The 27,926-nt window shown below is 27.3% G+C and overlaps 1 protein-coding gene across 3 annotated transcripts; it reads left to right on the plus strand.

Annotated features, from left to right (window-relative positions):
- Positions 1-13,648: 13,648 nt before the first annotated feature.
- LOC107168086 (dietary and metabolic glutamate transporter-like) lies at positions 13,649-27,841 on the plus strand. Of its 3 annotated transcripts, XM_015517366.2 has the most exons (10): positions 13,649-13,796; positions 13,864-14,069; positions 14,265-14,498; positions 14,560-14,644; positions 18,537-18,763; positions 20,983-21,129; positions 21,181-21,313; positions 21,406-21,561; positions 23,552-23,637; positions 27,364-27,841. In XM_015517366.2, the coding sequence occupies exons 1-10, from the start codon at positions 13,790-13,792 to the stop codon at positions 27,544-27,546; spliced, it is 1,464 nt and encodes a 487-aa protein (XP_015372852.1). In that variant the 5' UTR covers positions 13,649-13,789; the 3' UTR covers positions 27,547-27,841. The 3 variants fall into 3 exon arrangements, with proteins under 3 accessions (XP_015372852.1, XP_089078714.1, XP_015372853.1); XM_089222588.1 differs by lacking the exon at positions 13,649-13,796 and having other exon boundaries at positions 13,930-14,069; positions 14,141-14,498; XM_015517367.2 differs by lacking the exon at positions 13,649-13,796 and having other exon boundaries at positions 13,932-14,069; positions 14,311-14,498.
- The last annotated feature ends 85 nt before the right edge of the window (positions 27,842-27,926 follow it).

A 27,926-nucleotide genomic window follows, 5' to 3' on the forward strand; every position in this document is an offset into this window, starting at 1 on the left:
GTGGGAGTGATGATAAGACACCTTTTTTTTTTTTTTTTTTTTTTTTATTGGTATTGTTTATCTATCTTGTTATTATCGATAATGACCGTTATGGGTATTGTTAAATTGAGATAAAATTTCATTTTGACTTCTGGTTTTTACTGTTGGGTTTGTAAAATTGCCCAGTAGCAGCAAATTGAACGAATATTTAAGCATTAATAAGTCGCAAACTAATTACTCAAATAAAATTCTGTAAACGTTAAAATTATTTTTTTCAGTATGTTTATAGATTTTCGTTATCAAAAATAGGTATTACCATTTGAAAATCTAAAGTTGATAGTGTTTTATCTAATAAGGGAGGTAGTTAAAATTATGAAAATTGTAACACAGTGTAAAATAGTAAAACCTAGAAAGTTTAAAAAAAAAATTATTTTAAAATTCCTAATACTTACCGAGATATTAACTGGTTCATGATAAAAAAATCACCCTGTATTAGACCTATAGGTAGAAGATAGGCTCAACCCTAGAAGATGCTCAAACAGGTATTTTGGGATTTACGATTGAAAATTTTGTATATATAAATGGTTACTATTAGCTTCAATAATAATAATAATTAGTGGGAAAGAAATTATTATCCCTGGATTGGTTATTATTTGTTATGATTTGTTATTATTTGTTTCCATGTCCATGGAATTAAAAATTGTTATTGATATTTTATGTTTTTTTTCTTTTTTAATAACTACGCAATTTCTATGCAGTTATGCCTCCCAATGCACTTCAATAAATATCATTCAATTGAATACTTGAATGTTGGACTTTTCGTGGGTGAAACGAATAAAATTACATAATAATGATTAACTAAATTGAATATCGTTGCAAGATTATTACTTAGTGCATTTTAACTGTTATTTATCTATATATGTATAAATATACTGCTAGCATAATCACAGGTAACACGTAACACACAGTTTGAGACATATAAGAGGTAAGATTTTTAACGGGGTACGAAGTGCACGGGTTCAGCTAGTATTGTATATTATGATTGAATTATATTACATATAAATGCTCAAAATCTTCACCCAACACCAATATTAAGTCTAAAGAACGATATGACGAAGTATATTTATATTTTTGAAGTACATACTACATAGATACATTTATTCACTACCAGATTTTTTTTTTTTTGGTAACGATCGGTATATGGTGGGGGTGAGGATGCCTATGACTTTATAGGGGAGCAAAATATGTGTGCCCTCAATCGTATTACACCTTAACACAGCCCTAGCTGGCTATGGCTATGTGGTATACCACTGCTTTCAAATTTGTTACTAGTCTGTGGTATATTGTGTATAAGTAATACGGTAATACGGTATAAAAATACAACTCTGTGTCCTCATGGATTTGTGGATTCGTAGTTTATAGTTAAGACCTATACATATATGCGTTACTATTGGTTTATACTAATAATAATTAATATATTATACCTAAATGCTTACATACCTATACAATCTATACATAATGAATATTAAGATAATTCTCTAAAAAAAGAATGAAAGCCCTCCCAAAATTATTGTACGATTTACAATGTCCCCAATTCTTATTTTGTAAAAAAAGATTTAAGAGCCTCCTAAAATTCAATCAAATCTCCACCTATAGCTAAGATGCGCCTATAGGTATTATTATTTAATAATATCCTACCAAAACACTATTTAGATTATTTTAAAAAAGTCGGTACTAATGCCTTAATGATGCTCTCGGCTCGTCTAAATTTAGTAGATATAAAATTAGCAATGGTATATTGTAAATCTATTATCTATGTGTTTTTTTTTAAATTGTGTTATAGCCTTATAGCTGCATTATATTGTATTGGTACAATAAACAAAACATACACCATATTAGGTATAGTAAATAACTAATGAACAGAACTCGGCTTCAATAACATTTACTAATTACTATATGTAGAATACTGTAGATAAAAATATCAGAGTACATTTGTATTATGCATCTGCGATTCTAAACATAAAATTGTATGTTGAATATTCTTGCATATTTTGAATATTTTAGATTATAATACTTTTTATTTTAGTTTTGGCATTATTTTTACTAGTAATTAGTGTTTAAAATCAAATGTATTTTATATTTTTTTATAAATCGTAAAGCATAAGAAAAGAACAGCTGAAAGCAATTGAACAGATTGACAAATTACCAGTATTAGCTTATTTTTTGATTTTTATATGATTTTGAATAATATTGCTTTGAGATCAATTTAATTCAAAATCATTAATTTATGTGTTATTTATTTTTACAGATTAAAACCTTCAATTGAATAGGTATACAATATTAAAAGTAACCAATAATAAATAATATAGCAAAAAGAACATGTTTGTTGTTATTTTTAATATGTTAAGGCATAGACAGCATAGTGTTTATTTCAAGATTAATATTAGGTTATATTATAGATTTTTATTGCCTCGAAGTTAGAGCCTTGTCAATAAGTCATGTACATTTGTAATACTTAAGAATAAAAAATAAAAAAAGGCGGGTAAGTCGTGAATGTCGCTCTGCTGTACAGTAGGTTACAAGTGGGTTACTGTAATGCATGGAACTAAATTTGAATCCAATGATATTATATCATTGTATACGAAAAACGATTCTGAGCGAAGACAGTTTATCTGTCTGGGATATAATATTATAGATTATTAAAAATTTTCAAATCTTAGATTTAAAAAGAAAAATTTTTTTTTTTTACAAGGATTCAAAGTTTGAATTTTGACAACATACGTAAAAATCACGAAAATTCATAAATTATTTTATGCTAGAAATTCATAAAAAATTTTCCTTTTATATCTAAGATTTGAAAATTTAATACATAGCTCCTATCACATTTTAACAATAGCATTTGAAAAATAAAATAAATTCATGGTCACAAATTTTTTTTTTACAAGGATTCAAAGTTTGAATTTTGACAACATATGTAAAAATCACGAAAATTCGCAAATTATTTCAAACTAGAAATTCATAAAAAATTTTCTTTTTAAATATAAGATTTGAAAATTTTTAATAATCTATAATATATCCTAGACAGATAAACCGTCTTCGCTCAGAATCGTTTTTCGTATACAATGATATAATATCATTGAATTCAAATTTAATTCCATCCATTGCAGTAACCCACTATTGTAACCTACTGTACAGCAGAGCGTCATCCACGACTTACCCGCCTTTTTAAATACCTTTTTTACTTCTTTAGTTATAAGTTGTTCTGAAGTTTTATTAAATATATTATGTTTGTTGTTTATTGTCATGATTTAGTGTATCAAGATACAAGATGCAAGATACATTATGAATGTAGAAAAGATACATGATACTTTTATATTTCTAATTGAATTTTATTTACTATTAAACTTAAAACGTCTATACATAATTCACTATACTATCAATACATAAATACTTATAAAGTTATAAAGTCATAAATATATTAAATAATATAATAAGTCAATAGATACACATTATAAATTTATAAGTTTATAACTAATACAGTAATACATCAGTATATAATATTAATACACCAAAATTAATAGATTGCATAAAAATTACATCTTAATTTGTATACATTTCAGTTATTTTAGTTTATTTAGTGCTTATCTGTATAACTGTAGATACGTATACATACGTACATATTTAATATCAACATTGTGTAGTTTACAAGTATAATAATAGTGTTTGACATATTTTTTTACAAATCATTTAATGGTGTGAGACAATAACTAGACTGACCTATCTTGAAAAAAAAAATGTGCAGCTTCATTACATAATAACTTAATTAACTTAATTTCGTGTACTATGTGGTATACTGATATGTATGTTTATATTATACATTTTAAAGTGACAACACTTATGTAGCTTGTAGACACCTATAAGTTATAACTAAATCAGTTTTAGATTTTGAGCGGAGTAATGAATGTATTAATTTTAAAATGATGTGTGTTTAAATATTGAAGTGGCTTCTGGTTGCAAATAGTCACAGATACTTAAAATCGTTACCAAATCTTTCTACGATTATTTTTCATAAAATATAAAATAATTTTTAGTATTTCGACACTTTCTAACCTATTAGAGATTATCGATTTTTTTGCAATCATTTTTGATGAATAAATTTTTGCGAGGTCGAACAACTTGAAAATTTAAAAAAGGTTTCTCATTAATAGATAATATTGTAACCAAAAATTTAAAAAAATACATAAATACAGTTTTTTTAAGATAAAATTTAGATGAAATCAAATTTTTAATCGCGCGAAGTAGTATAACGATGTAAGTTATTTCGTTATAATTGAAAAATATTATTCGTGTGGACTTATAAAATTTAAATATATTATGACATTTCAAAATGTTTAAATTATTTTAAGCACACTGTTAATAACAATGATTTAATACGATAAAACTGTACAATAATATAAAAATTAAATATTAATCAATATAATAAATGTAATGTTTTCGATAAAACTTAAATCAACCTACGAATAGAATAAAATAAGTTGATAGCAGTATCATAAAATGTATTTGATATAAACAACTAACAAGTGGCATTATGATTAAATTTAACACATCCATTACAGTGATCTACTCGACACCTACTATACAGTAGAGTGATACCCACTTGACCACCTTTTTAGATATTATTTCAACCTAAAAATAATTTAGTATTCATAGTGAAAAATTGCTAACAGCTAGTGTATAATTTTATTTATTTTTACATATATTACACTTAAACAGGAATTAAATTACTATTAATATTTTGTTGGTTCAGACGTGACCACGCGGGTGACAGTCAGCCACCAATCACTAATATTTGGCTACAATTTTATAGGGGCAAAGAAAGAGTGTAGATACTGTACAGTTCACCTACACATTGTATATATTTGAGGCCCTGACATAGATAGGTACAAACAGCAGTAATAAAGAATATTGTGAAAGACTAGGTTACAAAGAAACATATAAAATGTAAATTATATTATTGTATGACATATTATGTTTTTGAAAAATTAATACAAAGTAATAAATCACATAGAACATAAAATACTCATAATAATTAATTTAAAACAAGTAAGTTATTTTGTATTTGTAACTTACACATAATATTATGTTCATCGTATGATAAATAATCATTTTTAACTGCGTTCATGGTCAGATTATTGATATAATAAAATTGCTTCATGATACATCCACATGAGTACATGGCTAACTAATAATACTAATTATAAACAAATACAATATAATTATATTGGTTAATTATACATTAAACTAAAATTAAATTAACATAAAATAATTATAATTGTTATTTTGTGCCTAGTTTGTTGAATAATAATAATATATTATTTTTATAAAATTAAAAAAAAAATGTAAATATTTATAATATGAATTTTTATGAACTTTTAACTAAAAATTGAAAATAAGTCACAATTTTAAGAACTTATGTAAAAATCCAAACTTTAAATGATCGTAAAAATGTTGGTTTACTAACAACGGGTTTTTTGATGAGTAGGAAGATCTTTATCAAAAGTTTTAATAAAAAATTTAGGACAATTACAAATGACTATTTATAGCTAAGAATAATCAAAATATTTTGAAATTTGTACTGTCCTTTGAAATCTCTATAGGTCCCAGAGTCTAGGATATACTAAAACAAATGTTTAATGCAAATTTTGTAAGTATCTGCAATAATAGGGTTGAATTGCATTTGAATTACAACTTATTTTTAGCTTTCCGACGATTGAGAAAAGTTCCTAGAATATTATAATAACATGGGAATAACATCCAATTTAGTATCAAATATCATCCCTAAAGTTGAAAATTTAAGTATTTTTTCTATTATAAAAAGTGTCTTTGGAATTGAAAATTCGAAAAAATACCTCATTAAAATAAAACCAATAGGTGCAAATTGTGCGCTAAATAACCGAATCCATTAAAATTGTAAAATGGTACAATAAAAAATAATAAACAAAATAAATTTAGTAGTTCATTCTAATTTCTAACATCTAAGCTTATGAAATGTATTTTTTGCTTACTTAATATTTTATTCTTATCCTACAATTTGATCAACCTGCAAAAACATTAAAACAAATCCTAGATTTATTATGAATATTAAGTTATATACTTCATAATACATCGTTACAAAATACAAATTGTTAAAAATATGACACTTAAAATTGAAGTTTTCCTAAACATAAAAGATACATTTCTGTATGTATATTTTGATATTTTTTGAAAAAATATGAGTAGAATAATTCCACGTAAACAGAATTGAGACTAGAAAATTCTTTGATTTTAATTGTGTGGTCGAAGACTTGAAACCTTCACCTGTCGTATTTACTATTTTATTTAAAAATGTACTTACAATACCCACGTTATAATATTGTACATGTATATTTATTTGAAATAATATTAATTTTATTGTATATCGCCCAATATTCTAATAAAAAAAAACTAATAAGGCATATTGTACAATAATGTACATAGTATATGTAAATATGCAATTATTTATACCGAATTATTGATTAATAGATGAATACAAATTAAAAATAACTTCAACTTCTTATTGTGAAATAGTGAAATACTGACTTAAAGATAATATATTATATGTATATCACATGTATAATACAAAAAAATAAAGGTCATATAATATCTTTGCGTACTTTGATATATAAGTATTCAATAATATTATAAATATTATGATGTTGTGTTATAATTTATAATGTGTCGTTTTTACAGTGTAAGTAATTTTAATACTTCATTGTACGTAGGCAAGCCAACAAAATACATCCCACATTTTATTTTTTATTTGTAGAAAATAATTATCTAAATTCTAAATTATTGTAATACATTTACAACATTTACATATATTATCAATAGGGCTCGGATTTATATGTATTTATTTAACCAAAAGTATGTATTTATACAACAAAAATATGTACATAAATATGTGCTAAAAAATTTATAATATGCGTATTATCAAAAAAAAAAAAAATAATTATAATAATTAATAAAAGAATGAAATGTAATAGAAAAAAAAAAATATTTATATAACTATCTAATTATCTTGGTTACAATTAATAATCACATGCATTTTTAAATTTTCGAATTCGAAAGATCTACGATTATGTCGTAAAATTGATTTAAATCGACTGAAAGATCTCTCAACTTCGACTGATGTTATAGGACAATATTGCATGTTGACTATGTCTGAAGGAGAAAGTTCTACATCCAATGAAGCTTCAGACGAAATACCAGTCAGAATACTTTTAATAGGTAGCTTTCATTTTTGCTAGACCAGAATTTTTTTGTAGTAGGTACATTTTTAACTTTAGCGTTTACGATATCGCCAATAATTGGTCCTTTAACTTTTTCAAGTCTTTTTACCACTTCTTCTACTACATTTAAACTTTCTACTAAAGTTAAGTCTCGAGTTTCTAATTTCGTAATGACATCAACCAAAAAATAATAATTAACAGAAATGTTTATTAATTAATTATTTTCTAAAAGAATTTCAGCTTTTTCAATATACATTGAAGTAGTCGCATCGAGTTCGGCAACAACATTTTTGATTTGTTGTAAGTTTTGGTTTATTTTTTTGCTTCGCAAGTTTTAGATGACCGTATTTTCAGCATTATTGGTTACACGTAAATTAAGACGTTGTTTAATACACAGATTAAATCCACAAAACTAAAACACGGTCCGTTCGTTAATGTACACTGTCAACTGTCAGTACTTCAAACGCAAACACGTTTTATTAAATCGTTATCTTTATGAGGTCATAAATATCAAACATAAATCGACAGTAGATTAGATTAAGTTTAAAAATTGGTATTATTTTGTTACTATTTTGTACTTTTGGAAACATGGGCAAGTCTGTATTAATCAATAATAAATCGTAAATGAACAAATTGTCGAAATATGTAGGAAAAATGGAATTATTGAGAAATATGTAAAAACATGTACTTATGGCAAAATATGTAAAAATATGTAAAATAAAATATAGTTAAAATTGATCACTTGTCTAAATTAATTTATCAAGTCACAGTAAAAATATGTATTTACATATAAATTCGAGCCCTAGTGATGTCTAATGGATGTCCATGGGATGTTATTCTTGAATAATACGTGACACGACGACCAGGAGTGCATGCACCGAGTCTGATCGTCCGCCGGAGGTTCGACTACGATATTTGTTATGATTCCGATTTCCGACACAGAAAACTGTGTGTTATACCTATAATATTATTATACGAACATAATATCAGTACCGATGACGGTTGGCTTTGTACGCGGTACCGTGCTTGCACATGCAGCCCTGGTGCGCGCCGACGATTCGGCGTATCCAACGCGTCGGCGTATCCAACGCGTCGGCGTACGGCAAACGTTTCGGCAGTACGGCATTTATTTGCACCGTCCGCCACCAGGATCGCATGCAGTAATCGTCCGTTACGGAACAGCAGCGTGTCCAGGGGTGCTTGGGCAACCGAATCCAATTTAATCGCCGAGACGGTAAAAATTATACGGACATTATATCACAAATTAAATCGTTTTTCTTTTTACATTTAATCTGTTGACATACGGTTATGATCATGATCAATACGCAGCTTTACGACCCAGCTCTCTCCTCCAATATTATGTGAAAATTGGCCCTCTTCGCAATTAGGTACTGTTTTCAGCAATTCAGATTTATTCAGACGGTATTCGTTTGAATTGTTTAGATCAATTTTAGTCGTTTTTTTTTTTTAATGTCAATAAAAAAATTATTTATACGGTCTAAAAGCTTAAAAATGTAACTAAAGATTTTTCATAAGTCATTAATGATACATAGGCATGCCATTTTTTATGAGAATTTTAGTTCACATTTTATCATAATCGCAAATTCACAATTAATTAGTAATTATAAAAGTATTGATAATAAAAATTACAAGGCTAAGGCTTGATAACTTAATACAATGTCTTTCATACAAGTAGTTCAAACTTTTACCAAAAAATTATTGATCATTTTAGGAAAGTCGTTATGCAAATACAATTTTTTAAATTTAATTCAACCTATACCTATAGGTATATCGTATATATTATTAGTTATTAGTTATAGCTAATCTGGTTTACTTACTAGTGGATGACAGTTGAAACTTGATGAATAATTATTATTTTGATGTAATAATAATAGTATAATACAAGCAAATGAGGGGACTTCAGCCCGTAGTCCTTCCCTTACCCAATGTGTACGCCACTGGATCATTTGGGATTGGTTACATAGCGTATATATATTTAATGACTATATATGATCTGGGTAAGCTAGTAACGTGTAACGCAAACTTGAACTAAATATGGACTTTATGGATCATACCATGTTATTTACCTATGCAATTGTATATAGAATTTATTATAAAGGTACAGGAGGTACATACTAAACTATGCTATTCATGATTTGTTGCTTTTATAACGTTTAAAAATCTAAAGACTAAACACAAGCCAAAAGAAATAGAATTCCTACAGTTAAGTGGCGATGGCGTGACAATGACGATAACTTCATTAAAATTATAAATGGAGACTGGTCAGTAAATTATAATTGTGGCCACCAGTCGCCCACTCAATTTATTTGCTGTGATAAATTTGGAATTTGATGACGCAAGATTATGAAAGCAATATTATTATAGTTTAACTCCAAGAACATATAAAAAAACGACGTTCTTCAAAAATCATTGATGTTGTGACTTGTGGAAGAAGTGCAATGCAAGTTCAAAAACAAAAAATAAAAATATATTTTCAATTTATGATACATGTTTTAAAAAAATTTCATGATTATTCGAATATTATGACTTTTTATCATACATTTTAAATTATATAAACTATACTGAGACAATCACGATTAGTATATAATTTGTTTAATGCTTGTCGATGTTGAATTTATTTTATAGGTATAATTATATAATATAATAATATCTTAAATAATATATAATACTACAAATTATTGTTGTCGTGCATTTTTGTAGGCTGCCTTCAATATTTTTACTGAATAATAATACATTTTATCAATTTACTACAGAAGGCGTTGCATAGCTGCAACCAAACATTCGCACAGTGTGACATTTGATGTCTACGTCTTACAAGACGTGTGTAACATGGCAAATGTTGAAATTTACGATTAGCTGATCACGTGTAGCTTAGTTAGTTTAAAAACTAGAGTGAATCTACCTATAGTGAAGTATGATGGCAAGAATATTATCTGTGTTCGTTGTGAGTTTTTAACGATGGTATAATTTTTTTAGTAAGTTTTGCGTATATAAAATAGCATAAATTAAAGAAGTTCATAACTCACTTAAAAACTGAACAACTAAACAAAAAATCCACATAACAAACACAGATTATGTTCTTACCATCATGTTTCATATAGTAGATCGGATTCACTCTAATTTTTACGAATTTACAAGTGGTCTACTAAGCGTACACTTGGTGTATGTTACGCACTTGTAAGAAGAATATAACAAATGACAGTGTTACGTCCCCTTAGCTCTTAATCAAGTAGTCTGATATAATAGTTTTTTCTAAATGTATGAATCAACTATTATTTTGAAGAAAATAAAAATAATCTTATATATTCTAAATCATCCTAGATTTTGTTAAAAACATAACGCTAAGTATCACACCTGTTATTATAATAAAGGCCGTGTCATTTGCATAGTAAACGAAATCTCCCTTTACTCGTAATATACAAAATATGAATATGATTCAAAAAGACCTATATATATGATTATTAAAGCGCGATTTGAAACACGATAAATGATACAAATATTATCTCACTGACGACCGTATCGTAGCACTGCAGTTGAATGAACACTGATGGATAATGACAAGTGAACGAGTTTCGTCCCAAGCGTAAAAAATTGAAATTAAAGATATACTAGTTTCGTACCGGCTTTCTTTAATGGATAAAATAATAATTCTGTCTAGTGTCAGATATTTTCAATTAGTTCAGTCCATTTAACATTTTTCCTTAGCTATTATAAAATTTATATTTTGTAAGTCGTTTTATATTGTATTGCATTGTTTTTTATTTATAGGTAAAAACAAGATCGACAGTTGAATTGAATTAATATATAATTTAGAAATAAAGATAATCTGATTTCAGTTATTGAACCAAATAACCAAATAAACTTTGATTAAATTACACACATCATAATGTTTACTTGCGATACAAATTTATCTCATTTAAGGAAAATTAGTATTATATTAATATGTTTTTAGAACCTTTAAGTGGCTTGGTGAGGCGCGGTCGTACGCTCAATCTGTGGAAACGCACTGAGCCGCAGTTGCTAGCTCCCGGATGGGTGACCACCCGGGATTTTTAGCAACATATCCTTGCCACACAAACACAAACACGTGTTACAACCCTACCCACTTAAAAACCTACAAACAAACATACAAAAATAACCCCTACCGTACCACCCCACACCCAATGGCCTATGTTGCCGCGGGATCTCCTTACAAAAAAAAAAAAAAAAAAACCTTTAAAAGTTGCCCAAAACAATTCACATAATGTCTAATATTAGTACTATTCATGGATTTTAAGAAAGAAACAATTATATTCCACTAGTATTTTTTTTTTGCATTGCCAGTTTTCTTATCAGATGAAGTAGGTGAAATTTTTGCTTTTGATCTGATGGGAATCAAACCAATTGATGAAAAATTTATTTTTATTAGGATTTAGAATTAATAAGATTTATTTTCGGATTACTTAGTGTTAGTTAATAATTATATTTAACCTGAATCTATTTTTTTACCTCGTATATGGGCTGAATTTTCATATTGAACTTTACATACCATAAATAACTGTGAATCATTTCATTCTAAATTTAATAAAATGTTTTATCATGCCCACCCTAATATTTATCAGTTTATAGTAGCTTTAAAATATATTCAACAAGATTCCTACATCAAATTAGGAAGTACTATAAAATGAAAGAAACCTATAATTAGTTAAAGAAGATTTTATTAAAGAAAAACTATAATATTATAATTCACGATTTGAATTTGTAAAAACATATCCTATAAATTCAATCTAATTACAAATTTGAACAAATTTATTTTTACTATTAATATGACAGTTTGACTTTGGCTATTAAGTATTTACTGAATTTTTTATTTTTGTATATAAATTAGTAATTATGATTAAATTATTAAAATGTACTTATACATTATAAATACATACCTATATTTGTTTATGCATTTTAAAACAACATTTATAAATAATATTACGAATTATGAATATTATATTACGGATGGAATTAGAATATACTTTTTTTTTAACTGGGGTGGAAATTGGTATGAAAAAAGGTTTTTTGGATGGACTTCAGATGCAGCCATTGGTTAGAATACATTTATATATAAACTAGATGATGCTTGATCTCAGAACACGTTAGTGACCGAGGCCAAACACAAAGCCATACTAGGTCACATTTTATTACTTGATATATCCGATACTTAAATACTCAAACGTCTTAAACTAATAAAATTTAACGTGGTATAGAATAATAATTTCATAGTTTTTAAACTTTTTGAAATTTTAATATAAACATAGTATTGTCGCATTTACTCATTTTGTTTTTTGTCTGTTTTCTTTTTTGATACATAATTATTTTATAATTGATTTGCTATAATTATTTTTTAATAAAAGGCAAATTGAAAAAAAAAACTCATTTTGTAAATAAAATCTAGTATAAACTATAAAATAATCGGACCACCAGCAGGCCATCTGAAAAATTTCCATTTCCAGACCAATTACTCTGCCACAGTGTACTTGCCTTACTCAATAAATAACATGTGACGATATATGTTATGAATAGGTATATTTATCAATAATTGTCATTTTAAAAATACATGCCAGGCGACGCATAGCTGTGCAAGGTTTTTTAGACATAGGTACTATGTAAATTATGATATTATACACTTATTTTATCTATATAAACCTTAGTAACTGTAAAAATACCAGGCTCATCAAGTTGTACTATTAGGTACTAACTATAAAAAATACTAATATTATAATCATTACTCTATGAACCGGCACTACACTAATAAAGCATATTGACCGTGTTATCACTTATTCTATTTTTATTCTAGCATTAGCATTACGGCTAGACATGATTACCGTGACAATGCAAATCGTAAACTTTCAAATGCCACAACTTTGAAACCAAGTCGAACCTCATCGAGTATTGACTTCTCCATCGTCTTCAGTATATCTAACTACATTAGTCAAAATAAAAATATTCCAAGAAAAGTTATGAAGATAAAATAATTATAATCGAAAAATAATTAGTTTGAAGGAAGAATACAAATCAATACACTTTCCATTTTTTTTTTTTTTTAACAATTAATTTTAGATGTATTTTATTGTTTTGCTATAGTGAGTGAATTATATTTTCATTTTTAACTAAATAGTGAATAACACATTGAACGTTATCAGTTAACAAAATAATATCCATGACATGGCAAGATTTTTAAAAGTTAATTAATCTTTAATAATTAGTATTATTACGGTACGTTATGAAATTACTTATAAACATTGTACCTACAAAGTAAACATTTTACTAATAGGTCGTTGATAATGATATTTTAGTATATTAAATGTATCATTATGAAGTACGCATTATGTGATACGTCTGATTACAAGTACTTACCTGTTTTTTATCATTTCATTATCGAGAATACTGTTATACAAGGTTTTTAATACAAGCTATATGTGATTGATATTTTATTCTTCACACAAAATATAATTATGGAGAGTAAGTAAAATTTTTTTTATTTATAATATTTATAATTAATCCTAATTACTATTAAATAATATTACAGAACGGACAGTCTTATGGTACATGACTTTTTGGGGGTTTGCTATTAATTACATGTTCCGAGTGAATATTAATATAGCCATCGTGTCAATGATTAAACATTCAATATCGAAAAAGAATGTTACGGTTATACAATATGAGTGTCTCAAGAACACTGAACCGTTGATGTTGAACACTACTTTAGCACAAATATCTTCAGAGGATCTAAATGTAACTATAACAATAATAAAAATAATAATAATAATAATAATAATAGTAATAATAATTTAATCATGATCTAGCTATTGTATTTCGTGGTTAAAATGTTGATCAATCGTTATATTATATAGTTTATGTATGCAAAGGCATTATTTTGGTCATAAATCATTATAGTACTTACTGTTTTAATATACTTAAATGATCAAGGAAAATAAATTCGAATGGAATGAATATCAGCAAAATTCAATATTAGGTGCATTTTTCACATTGCACGTGATCATGCAAATACCAGGTGGAATCTTGGCACAACGATATGGCACAAAAGCTGTATTTGGTATCAGCAACGGTGTGGCGGCGATATTGTCATTTGCAATACCTGCATCGGCAAAATTCAATTATAAAGCACTCGTGGTTGTTCGTGTTGTTCAAGGATTTATAGCCGTAAGACTTTTTGTATTTTAAACTGACGACACATATTTTAATTTTATTACTTTCATTATAGGGTGGTGCGTGGCCTTCAATGCATACAATGACCGCTAATTGGATACCGGCACATGAGAGAAGTCGATTTGTTTCGGCGTATTTAGGTAATTTAATACTTTCGTTAAAGCTAAAAATGATATTTAAAATAATATTATGATACGAATGTCTGAAGACCAAAAGCTGTTCAAATGATTAGAAAAAAACCTTTTAGAAATTTATTTACAAGTTCTTTGATGTATTTATTATGATAACCAAAAACTTAATCAAAAAAAAAAATTTTTATTTTTCATGATGGTACAAAAAAAAAAAAAGGAAACCAGAGAACGACTAATGTACAGTAGATGCCAAGCGTAACTTTTTACTGTAATGGATGTGTTAAATTTGAATTTTTTTTTAATAATAAATAAGATGTTTCTAGCCATGGCTATCTACATCTAGTAATATTATAATGGTACATTTTTAACAATTAGAATATGATAATTTAAGTAATAATAATAATAATTTGAACTAAATGAAAAATGATTGCATATACGAAAAAGATTCTGAGCAGACATTGTGTCTCTACTTTATGGATGCTTTATAATTTATTTATATTACCTAGTATTTTTCTATTAGGAAAACATACCATTGGACTAATTTTAACAAAAAATATCACATATATTATACTAATAATTCTTCATTTTCTAGAGTCCAATTGTAAATGCTAATAATTAATAGAGTAATAAATAATCATATATTATAATGTAACTATTATAGTATAACTAAATTCGTCAAGTATAGTAACATAAATAAATGAAATACAAATATATATAATAAATTAATGCACAGTTGAATAAAATAAATAAACACATACATTGGTAGCGCAAACTAGATGATAACTAGTAAAATACAAAGTGCATAATGGTTACATTGTAGATTTTATAATGTTGTATTATGTCTTATGTGTGTACCTACTCTTTATGACATTTATGTTATTGCTGCCTATCCCAAATCTTCTGTTGTACATTTTACTTGGTTTATGGGCAGGGCCAGATTAAGATTTTTTGCGCCCCGGGGCAAACCTACCTAAAATTAAGAACTACTTTTTAATAATACATAAACATAACATTGTTTTACTATAATTTGGCATTTATTATATAATATTAGAAATATATTAAAATTATATGAAAACAATCTTTTTAATATTACTATATACCTAAACAATGTAAATACATTTATTAAAATAACAATTTTGTAAACATGATTTAATATTTATTTAATTATTAATTATTATTATGGCGCGGACTCTGTGACTGTAGTTATTATTTGTAATTCAGATATCGGTAAATTCGTGAAAACGCGTATGTGAGTTTGCACGCCGTGTACACTGTCGTAATCGCTAATAGTTTTTTCACTCTAAATGGTACCCACAATATTTCAAAACTTTGCGCCTTTAAAATCTTGCGCCCGGAGGCAGATGCCCCCTCTGCCCCCCCTTTAATCCGGCCCTGTTTATGGGGCACAAAAGGAAATATTCATCGGTCTGACGTTTTCAGCAAATACAAGCTTCATCTACTAAAGTCTCATTTTATTATGTTAGATTAAATTTATCCTCGCTACTCCAGCTTTCATATCTTGTACCTAAATGGTTTCTATAACTATTAACTACCAAAGTACCATGACAGATTTTCCATTTTAATTTGAGTTTTAAATTAAAATTATAATTATTATGGATTTTTTGATTTTTGATTGCTGTAAGAACAACTTACGAGGAATCTTATACTAAATTTGTATGCTTTTTTTTTTATCAAAAAACAATATTTTTAAAATAAATAATTAGAAAAAGGCGGGTAAGTCGTGGATGTCGCTCTGCTGTACAGTAGGTTACAAGTGGGTTAGTGTAATGGATGGAATTAATTTTGAATTCAATAATATTATATCATTGTATACGAAAAACGATTCTGAGCGAAGACGATTTATCTGTCTAGGATATATTATAAATTATTAAAAATTTTCAAATCTTAGATTTAAAAAGAAGAATTTTTATGAATTTCTAGTTTGAAATAATTTGCGAATTTTCGTGATTTTCGTGATTTTTACATATGTTGTCAAAATTCAAACTTTGAATGCTTGTAAAAAAAAATTGTGAGGACGCATTTCTTTTATTTTTCAATTGCTATTGTAAAATGATAGGAGCTATGTATTAAGTTTTCAAATCTTAGATATAAAAGGAACATTTTTTATGAATTTCTAGCATAAAATAATTTATGAATTTTCGTGATTTTTACGTATGTTGTCAAAATTCAAACTATGAACCCTTGTAAAAAAAAATTGTGACTATGAATTTATTTTATTTTTCAACTGCTATTGTTAAAATGTGTTAGAAGCCTTGTACTAAATTTTAAAGTTTTTCTACCAAACAAATAAATTTTTATCGATATTTATAGAAAAAAAAAAACTAAAAAAGTTGAAAAATTAAAATGTCAGTAAACAGCTCAAAACAAATCTAAATATTTTGAAAATGTTATCAAATATAGAAAATGTCTATATAAACATTCAGAGAAAATTGCAAGTATCTGCGGTCATTTGTTTTAGACTTTTAGAGTTACACCAAAATAAGAAAATCGCTAAAAGTGAAAATCCAATGTTGTAAAAATTTAAATTTCAAATGCTCATAAAAATTTATTTTGAATTTCTGGTGGAATTTTTATTTGTGATAAAGATTGAAAAACTTGTAATGAATCTCGTATTAAATTTTGAAATCTTAGATTTAAAAAGAAAATTTTTTATGAATTTCTAGCTTTAAATAATTTGTGAATTTTCATGATTTTTACGTATTTTGTCAAAATTCAAACTTTGAATGCTTATAAAAAAATTTATTTTTCAACTGCTATTGTAACAATATGTTAAGAGCCTTGTATTAAATTTTCAAGCTTTTCTGCCTAACAAATAAATTTTTATAGATATTAATTTAAAAAAAACTAATAATGATCGAAAATTTCAAATGCCTATGAATAGTTCAACTTAAGTCGAAATTTTTCGAAAATTGTATGGTGGATAGAATATACTTATATAAATATTCGGTGAAAATTTCATGTATCTATTGTAATTCGTTTTTAAGTTACATCAAAAACCAAAATCGATTTTGTCGAAAAATGAGTGTGCGTAAAATTTCCCGTTTTTCCCTTAATTTTTAGTTTGTTTTTTTCGATTATTTAGAAAAGTATTAAGTATTTGACCCGCTCAAAGTACCAACTAGATTCACTTTCTGATCGAACGAGGTACTGAAGTCAAAAATCGAAGCACTTTTACTGCCCCAGCAGTAGAAAGACAAGACATTTAGAAATAGAATAAAAAAGTAAAAATATTTTAAAAATCAAATCATGTCTATAAAATTCAAAATTAATTCTTGGTGAAAATTTAAAATTTAAATTTAATTAATTTTTGAATTACTACAAACATTTTTTTCTCAGACTAGTGAAGAAACTAGCTAAGAAAGCAAATAAAAAAATGTTAAGATGTAATTATTATATTTGTGTTCATAAATTATTTAAAACGTTTAATATGTTGAATTTTTAAAAACTATAATAATAGTAGTATAACTATTATCAAAAGAAATCATATACATAAATCATAAAAATATCCCATTTTATTGATCCAAAACTAAATTTAAGAATGAGCCATCCTATAGTAACCCATATGACGTTAAAAAATAAGCTAAATAAATATCCACCTAGCCACAAAGAATCTATCGATATAACTTTTGTTGAAGACGGTTTGATATAGCTTTGGAGACTATAGAGAAGAAACAAAGGAACATTCAGTTTTATATACCTAAATTAATAAATTATTAATTATAAATATTGTAGGTATGCATTTTAATTGTATACTCTTAAACTAGTTAGTGTAATTTTAGAAACATAAGGTTTTGCATTCATAATGATAACTATATATAGAAATATAGATATGTGTTCTGATGTTAACTGATAATGTTTTTTCTTTTTATGATACACAAAGGAAGTTCAATCGGCAACGCAATAACATATATCATGTGTGGATATCTCATCGCTATGTTTGGTTGGGAGAGTGTATTTTATGTTAGCGGAGGACTTGGTCTAGTGTGGTATATTTGCTGGATTTTACTAGTCTATGATACTCCAGCCAAACATCCTACTATCAGTATTAGAGAAAGATCATACATAGAAAATTGCATTGGTAAAACCATACAAACTAGATCAAAACCGGTAAGTAACCAAAGAAAAATCATAGTTAAAATATTAGTCAGTAATATAATGTACTTATAGGTGCAGTAATATACTAATGTATATTAGTATGTTAAATTATTATTATTTTTTATTAGAGGGAACCCGTGGCAACATAGCCCATTGGGTGTGAGATGATACGGTAAGGGTTATTTTTATGGATTTGTAGGTTTTTTTTTTAGTTGGTAGATTATAACACGTATTTGTGTATGTGTGGCAAGGATATGTTGCTTAAAATCCCGGGCAGTCACCCATCAGGAAGCTATAGCAACTGCGGCTGGTATGTACGTTCAGTGCGTTTTCACAAACTGAGCGTACGACCGCACCTCACCAAGCCACAGTTAAATTATTACTATTAAGTTTATATGGTAGTTATATCCAACAATTTTATCAAATCTCTATATTTCTGAAAGATCATTTCACGAAAACCAAAATCTAGAATCCGTTTTCCCAAAATATTATTTCATAAAAACAAAAATCCCAAATTAATTTTTAGATTCTGAACGAAGTGATGAATGTATTGATTTTACAATGATGTGTGTGTTTTTTTTTTGTGTCTGTATACAGCATAACTAGTCGAAATAATGCTTCGTTTTCAAACTTTGGGGGTGGTCTCCGATGTAAAAGTGAATATCCTTGGTGCATAAAAGTAAACAAACATTTTCCAACAGTTTTAAAAAAAATCGTGAAAAACAAAAAAAAAATGACAGAAAAATGAATTTTTACGCAAAACCAGTTTTCGACCAAACCAATTTTTTTATATGGTTGTAATTCAAAAACTAATCACTGTAAATACTTTAAATTTTCACCGAATGTTAATGTTAGTGATATCTATATACAGTTTAATTTTAAAAATTTTCGACTTTTTTTGAGTTATTTATAGACCACTGAAATTTTCGATTTTTTTGAGAATTTTTTTTTGAAGTGTCGGTAAAAAAATGTTGGACGACCAAAAAAACTTGAAAATTTAATACACGGTTCCTTATAAGTTGTTCTTATTGTAGCTAAAAAAAAATTAAATATCGTAAGTAACAATTTTTTTTTATAAGCGTTTACAGTTCAAAATTTTACGAAATCTGTCGAAAAGCGAAAATTTGCAAGTAATTTTGAATTTGAAAAATCATAAAATTTTTTTCGTTTATAACTAAGGATTAAAAATACAAAACTACGTTTTCCATAAGTTTTCCTTCAAGTAGCTATAGAGAAAACCCGAAGCATCATTATAGGAAAAATTTTAAGTGCGTTTGAATTTTAAATTTTTACGAAATAGCGTAACGATAACGGTTTATCCTCAAACGATTTTAAAAATTTGTTATTATTCAAAAAGTATAAGTCATAGATACTTGAAAAATTTTACCAGTTATTTAGATTGGCATTTTCTTTACATCTAAGCTTTGAAAATTTAATACAAGATTCCTTACAAATTTTTCAATCTTTATCACAAAAAAAATGTCCACCGGAAATTCATATTAAATTTTTATTAGCATTTGATTTAAATTTAAGCTTTGAAAATTTAATACAAGATTCCTTACAAATTTGTCAATCTTTATCACAAAAAAAATGTCCACCGGAAATTCATATTAAATTTTTATTAGCATTTGAATTTCAAATATTGACAAAAATTCGTCAAAACCATGAATATTTGCAAATTATTTTGTAGTTCAAAATTCATAATATTGTTTGTATTTATATCTAAGGTTATACAATTTAACACCAAGTTTTCCATAAGTTTTGCTACAAATAGCTATAGAGAAAATTTGAAGCGTCATTATAGGAAAAATGTTTTGAGCGTTTGAGTTTAAAATTTTTATGAAATCGCGTAATGATAACGATTTATCCTCAAACCAGGTATTCGTATATCTATGATAATATAAGGTATTATGAATTATGATAACTACATGATAACTACACTAATTGATTAACCATGTCATATGAAAAATGCGTCTTAATTGAAAAATAAAATATTTGTTTCAAAATAGAATATATGACAATATTTAAATATAATATATCCTAGACTGACAAATAATCTCCGTTCAGAATCGTTTTTCGTATACAATGATACCTATTATTGCATTCAAATTTAATCCCATCCATTACAGTAACCTACAGTACAGCAGAGCGACATCCACGACTTACCCGCTTTTTTATTTTATTACTTATTGTGTTCTATTTTCATATAATATATTTCAATATTGTTGCAGTTACCGATACCTTGGAAATCATTACTTTTATCTAAAGCACTAATGGTGAATTTAGTGACTCAAACTGGAGGTATCTGGGGCTTATTTACACTTGCAGCTCAAGCTCCATCATATTTTAACTTTATCTTAGGTTTAAATATAAAACAGGTATAACATGAAAAAGTAACAATTACAACTGTAAAAACAAACGTTTCTCAGACAGGTTTATGGTCTGGAATACCTCACTTTGCTCGATGGGCGTTTTCTTTCGGATTTAGTATGATATGCGATCGTTTAGTGAAATCTAAAAAAATGTCGATGACCAATGTACGCAAGATGGCCACAGTCTTTTGTAAGAAACATTTATAAATTAATAAACTTTATATAATATTTAAAGTATTACAGCTAAATTTTTGTTTTTTTTTTATTATGTTTTGAGTATAGGTAATATTTTACAAGGGTTATTCATTTTGGGTCTTTGTTATTCTGGATGTAATTCAGTAGTCGCGGTAATCATGCTTTTCAGCGCAACTGTTGTAAACGGCGCAATATCTTCTGGGGCACTCGCTGCAGTGGTGGATATTGCTCCAAATTATGCAGGTAAATTAATAAAATAATTAAAATAAAATGCTTTTAAAATGTAAATTTTGTGTCAAATATTTACTATAGGTACTTGGAAACGGTACAATGATTTACTGGCTTGTTTAATTATCCTGTACGCTATGAAAGTAATATATATATATGGCTATAACATATATATATACATATTATATATGATAGCATGTAGGTTATTGTAATAGGTGTTTTAATTTGAAATCAATGATAAGTGATTGTATAAACAAAAAATTATTCTGAGGAATGACGCGGTGTGTCTGCCTCTATTTTCAAACAAGCCAAATATTAGATTGAAGTCATTGCCATATAAATCAATACCCTATGGATATACATTAAACCTTAATAGTGTAGATAATAGGTATAGAACGGTATTAATAGCATCGTACTATCGTCATATATATAAATAGCTTGAAATTAGTCTAAATAGTAAATATTTAAAAAAATGAATTTGTATTTAGAAACTATAATATACGTATTATGACTAAAAGTGTTGTTTCTAAAAAATTTAAAAAATAAATATTTTCTTGGTTTCCATTAAGTATCCTATTTTATTAAATTTTAAACTCATGTTGCAAAACAAATATGTACTTTGAATAAAAGTTTTTAAATAGAGACAATTTTTTATCAACTTAAATCGAAAATAATAAAAATGGGCATTTTTAAATGTTTATAAATAACTAGTTTAATAGTAATCTATTTTTATAAATTATATAAGCTATATAGAAATGGAATAAATACATTTTTGATGAAAATTTCAAGCTATTTGATTATTTCTTCATGAATAACAACAACAAAAAAAAATTATTTTGTGAAAAATTGTTAATGCGTATTTATTCCGGATTTCCTCTGTCTTACGTTAATGTTTACCAATTATTTAAAAAAAGTAGATTGTTTCCTACTTTTTACTTTTCAATGTACTTCAATCTACAAAATAGATCTAATTTTCTGCCGGATACTAACTCCAAAGTTGAAAATTGGTTCATTTTTTATTCCATAATGTGATGAAAGACAAAAAAATTTAAGCACTGTGAAAACTCTGCTCAGAATGTAAAATGGGAACATATTTCTTTTAGTTTGTATAATATTGTGATAAAATACTAAAAAATGAAATTTTACTAAATGTTTTTATATCGCAATTATTTGTTTTGATTAATTTGATAATGATATTTAATTTAACCGTTAAGTACGTATACATAGTGCTCAAATTGGGAATTATAAAGTAGAGGAACTCAATCCAACATAACCATGTCCCCCTTACGCCCTTCTATTCCTAAATTTTCAATACTACATTTCAGCTAATTTTTACCATATTTTCATTTATATTTTCCAAAATTAATATATTTAACTATGTAACAAAATGTAAGCAAATATGGATTTATATTTTATATTCACCTTTTTTTTCAAAATTGTTCCCAATTTTATTTTCATACATTCAGTTACTTAAAAAATGCATTTATTTATATTATTAGTATTACTGATAGAAATAATGCCTTCATGTTTCAGTAGGAAAAATAAAATTATAATCATCAGCTAGTGAATACCTAGTGATAATATCTTAATTTGCAGTTTCAGACGTCATAGGTATTAGACGATATTTGATAACGCAAGAGTTCATTGTACATACCTGTACACTAATAAAGTAGACAAAGAACAATAAACGTGACATAATATAAGCAAACTATAATTAAAAAAATATCAAAGTGTTAGGTAGTCTGAACTATAGAAGAGATAAAAAATATTTTTGATATTAAAAAATGTTAAGTTTGTTTGACAAAAATTTAAACCACCTCCACATTTTAAGAAAAATTATCTCTGGCATTAGTTTATACTATCCTCCCGTCTAAGTAAAAAAAAAAAAAATAAAATCATGGGATTCTTCGTCTTTGAGTCCTGTGCACCTCACCCCAATTTAAGCACTGAATACTTATAAAATGTTGATACTATACTATAATACGAAATATTGTTTTCCTTATAGGAGTGATTCAAGGGATAATCGGAACTGTTTCCACGTCTTCAGGATTCATTTCACCCTTAATTGTTGGTTATTTAACCTTGAATCAGGTGATTTTTTATTTTATTTTATCTAATAGAAGTTAATTTGGGATTATAATAAGCTCTGTTATGAGCACGGTTTGGTGGCAACAAAGTGATGAGCAAAAAATAACCAGTAACGCTTCAAGCGGCAGTTTTTATAACTCGATTATTCTATACATGTAGGCAGATGCCCGAAGGAAATTTATCAGGGAGGGGTATAATGAAATCAAACACTAAAAAATATATCAAAAAAAGTTTATTCCTTGCAAACTAAAAAATGAGTTAGAATTATATGCTATTTATTCGTTATTAAATAAAAACTGAAGTCCTTGTTATTAACTGTTCAATGAATTTTTCTTTTCTTAAATTAATTCTCTCACGATGGACACTTAACATACATAGGCCATTTAATCGGTTTTTAGTTCTTTACCCGTCGTAAACCGAAGCCTAGTTTTAACTCTTCGTAAAGTGCTAAATGACCTTTCAGCGGTACAACTTGTAGTTGGCAAAGATAGAAAAATTTCTAATGCAATTGTAATACCAGAGAAAAATATTTTGCTATGTTCTAGTAAATGTATTATGTCTATACTTTGTCATTCTTTTTTTTGTTATAAACTATACCAACTTTCACTTTCAATTAACAGATTTTCAATTTTATAAAAATTATAAATATTTGTTATGGTTTCAGACTTTCAGTGTACTCTTGTTTTTCATTTTTATATATAATGCTGGATGAAAGTGTTATAGTAAAAAAGCAACACTATTACTTTTTTCAAATCTTTCTTTAATACTCTGAATTAATGAATCAAGGTATGGTAGAAAAATTGATATTCGATAATAGTTCTCGGGAGATTCATATGAATAATTGTTTTTTTTTTTATTGATAATAAGTTGGGTTCGGAAGTTATAGGAGTTGCATATTGTTCTTTATGCTGTCGAATTATAGTAGACCAAGCTAGAAATCTTAGCATTGATTATCGCATATTTGTATGTATATTTGATATTTTCTACAAAAATTAAATTTTTTTTCATTCTTAACTAATTTATTTTAAATAATGTTACATAAACAATGCTAGTAAAGTTAAAAACAACTTAACAGGTATTATTCAACATAATATATTTATTTCGTATTTCACAAATAATGAAAATATATTTATTTATCTATTCTTTCAGTTCAATAAAATCTCAAACGCCAACCGGTAACGCGCCATATTTATATTTTTTTTATTTATAACTTATATAAAAGTTTTAAATATTACAATTTTTTTAAATATTTGTCTTTAGAATTTTTTTCGTGTATATTAATAAATAACACAGTTTTAATAGGTAAATAAATACATTTTTTCATGCATATTTTGCCTTTTTTGCTCCTATAACTTCCGAACCCTAATAATAAGGCTTCAACAACAAGGTCATTAGCCTGCAGTAGGTTTAAATTGTTATATGGTTGGGAATTACATGGTTATGTGTTAGTTATTTTACAGTTTTAAATATTTTTTTACAGTTTGTTAGTAATGAGATTTTTTACGTCTATTTTAACTTTTTTTTTTATTGATTTTAATTTGTTTGACATTTGTATTTCATCCTAGGATGTTTTCCACATATTGGTAGTGTGTGTGTTTATGATTTTTTATTATATCTTGGTATTGAAGAGTAGTAATGGATGAGGACGAGGTTGAGGTGATTGCCTCATTTTCCAGTGTATCCGCTGTTTCCTGGGATACCTGTGTGAGAGGGGACCCACATGAATTCAAACACTGTTTGGGTCGAGGAGATGATATTATGAATTTGTTAAATTATCTCATTAGAGGGGTTAAGTGCTTCGATGGCTATAAGAGCGCTTAGGGAGTCGCTGATTATAAGAATTTTATTTGCGGAAGCTGACTGTTCGCGCCAAGCTATTAGCACATCGCGGTATGCAATTCTGTGCGGCGACGACGACCGTTTCCTATCACTCTTCATTCATACACCTCTCATTCCGTTAATTGTGAATTATGATAATTGTTATATTTATTTAATCTCTTTGTTTTGTTTAATGTGAGTTATCGGTCAGCCTGTTGCCTCATATATTTATTATTATTATTGTTATTTTTCTGCGGTCAACGCCCTTTTGTAGTTTTTTATTCTCTTTGTCGTAATTATTTTTGCTGTTCCGCTGCTGTAACGTTGTTTTTTTTGTGTCACGTTGATCTTATTTTATTGTAAGTCGCATTGAGCGCAATCATCGCATAATTTATTATATTGTTATACTTCTTAGTTTTATTCGTTGTCAATGCGATAAGAAACCTATTATACTTATTTTGCTATTAATGCGTAAAATCATTGGTGTTTTTGTTTACTATTTTTTGCATCACTCGATTTGTCGTATGCGACTGTCGCCACGCCGATTCCCACTGAAAACCAAGTCCTACATACGGCATACCCGTCGAATACGTGAGTTTTTTATTGGTTTTTTGTTCTGTTGTCGTCACCCACACCACGTAGGACGCCTCCGTCTGATGATTGTGCTGTTCACACTCGCGTAATACCGTCAGCATTCGCCATGGTGTTTGGGAGGCTGCCCAGGTTGACCAGATCATCAGCTTCCTCGAGTTCAGCCAACTGTCTCTAGACTTCAAATAGTTTTAAGTCGTTCGTAAGGTTTTACCTAGTCGTGTGAGCTCGGTGGTCATTGCACCAAACCGACTTCGGCCACCGAGACATCCCCCCAATATAAATAAACTCACCTTCCTTATTCCCGTGTATAGTTCAATTCCCCTGGTCCCGTCATATTAAGTTTATTTTGGTCCCTCCGTCGTCGTATCTTGTGTTTCCTACCCGTACCATCTCAAGCGAAGACATATATAGTTGCCTATCCACTCAAATAGTCGGCGTTAGTGGTGTCATTGGCCATATTTACAGGCTTACACAGTTCTTCGGGTCGTCCCTACTCTGGGCGATTATACTGACTTTTCTAACAATAATGCTTCTTTGATGGCTTGAGTTTCTGCTGTGAAGATGCTGGCTTCAGGGAGTAGTTTGAAGCATTTTGGAGTACGGTTTGTATAGTAAATGAATCCTACTCCAACACTGGTTTTGGAAGCATCAGTGTAGATAATCTGCTATAGATTTGGCGTCAGTAAATAATATATCAAAAGGTTTCATTTGCATTCATAACCTAATTTATATGATATAGGTATAAAATTAGTTCAAAATGTTTACACATATTGTCGAGTGTTGATATAAAGCGATAGTGGTTGTTTTTTACAGCTGTTTTAAATAATCACGTTGTAAGCCAATTCGAAGTTTATTATAGGCCGACGTGCAACCTATATATCTTTAATCGTGGTTATGACTGTTGTTTTAATTACAAATTATACGTAGGTACAAGAAATATTGTTTACAACATTACTTTTTTACTTTAGTGCATAATACTATTGCATATTTGCATTAATTATTAATTAATACACTTACATTAATAATAACGACAATTATATCAATTTTTTCATGGTATACCTACTTACTTAAATATATTTGTAGAATAAAAGAAAACTTTGTTAAACCTACGCATCCGCATAGTTAGCTAGTTAACTTATTTTTATTCTTTAAAACAAAAAAGGTAAAACATTTTAACTACCTAAAAAGTGGTTTTCTTAATTACAAGACTAAAACAAACACACCCAAGAGAAACCGAAATCTAAACCATTAAGTTTTGATGTATTATTGTGTAGATTTTAAATAATATATTATAATAGGTAAATGGATTTTTTTCAGCAAACATTGAGTCAATGGTGTAAAGTATTTTATTTATCAGGATCAATATGCATAGGCACTGGGTTAATTTACATGTTTTTTGGAACATCAGATATACAAAAATGGAATACATACAATGATCCAGTTGTAAATGAAAAAGAATTGAAATTAATTGCTAAGAAACCTAATAGTATGGACACTTAGGTCTTTGTTTTTATAAAATAGTTGAAAAGAATTAGTTGATTTGTTTTTACATTATTATGCATCAGTGTTATTCTTAGTAGTCTATGTATGATAATGTCTAAATGACATTTTTATTTGGAGATGGCCATTACATAAATGTAAAATTATCTATTATCATTTAATTTTCATGTATTATTATGTTGTGTTCTTAGTTATTAATTATATGAATATAATAACTGTTAAGATGTAAATGTACTTGTCACCAGTGTTATCTGTATCTTATATACAAATTAATAAACACAATTTTAGTATATTATATTCGGCAATTTATATTTATAAAAATAACCATATAGTCGATATTTTCCATCTGTAAGGTAAATCATTGAATCATAAATATGTTT

The sequence above is a fragment of the Diuraphis noxia genome, unplaced genomic scaffold (assembly GCF_037042655.1).
Source record: "Diuraphis noxia isolate RWA-SAM2 unplaced genomic scaffold, SU_Dnox_SAM2 contig0003, whole genome shotgun sequence".
In the NCBI taxonomy this organism is placed as follows: domain Eukaryota; kingdom Metazoa; phylum Arthropoda; class Insecta; order Hemiptera; family Aphididae; genus Diuraphis; species Diuraphis noxia.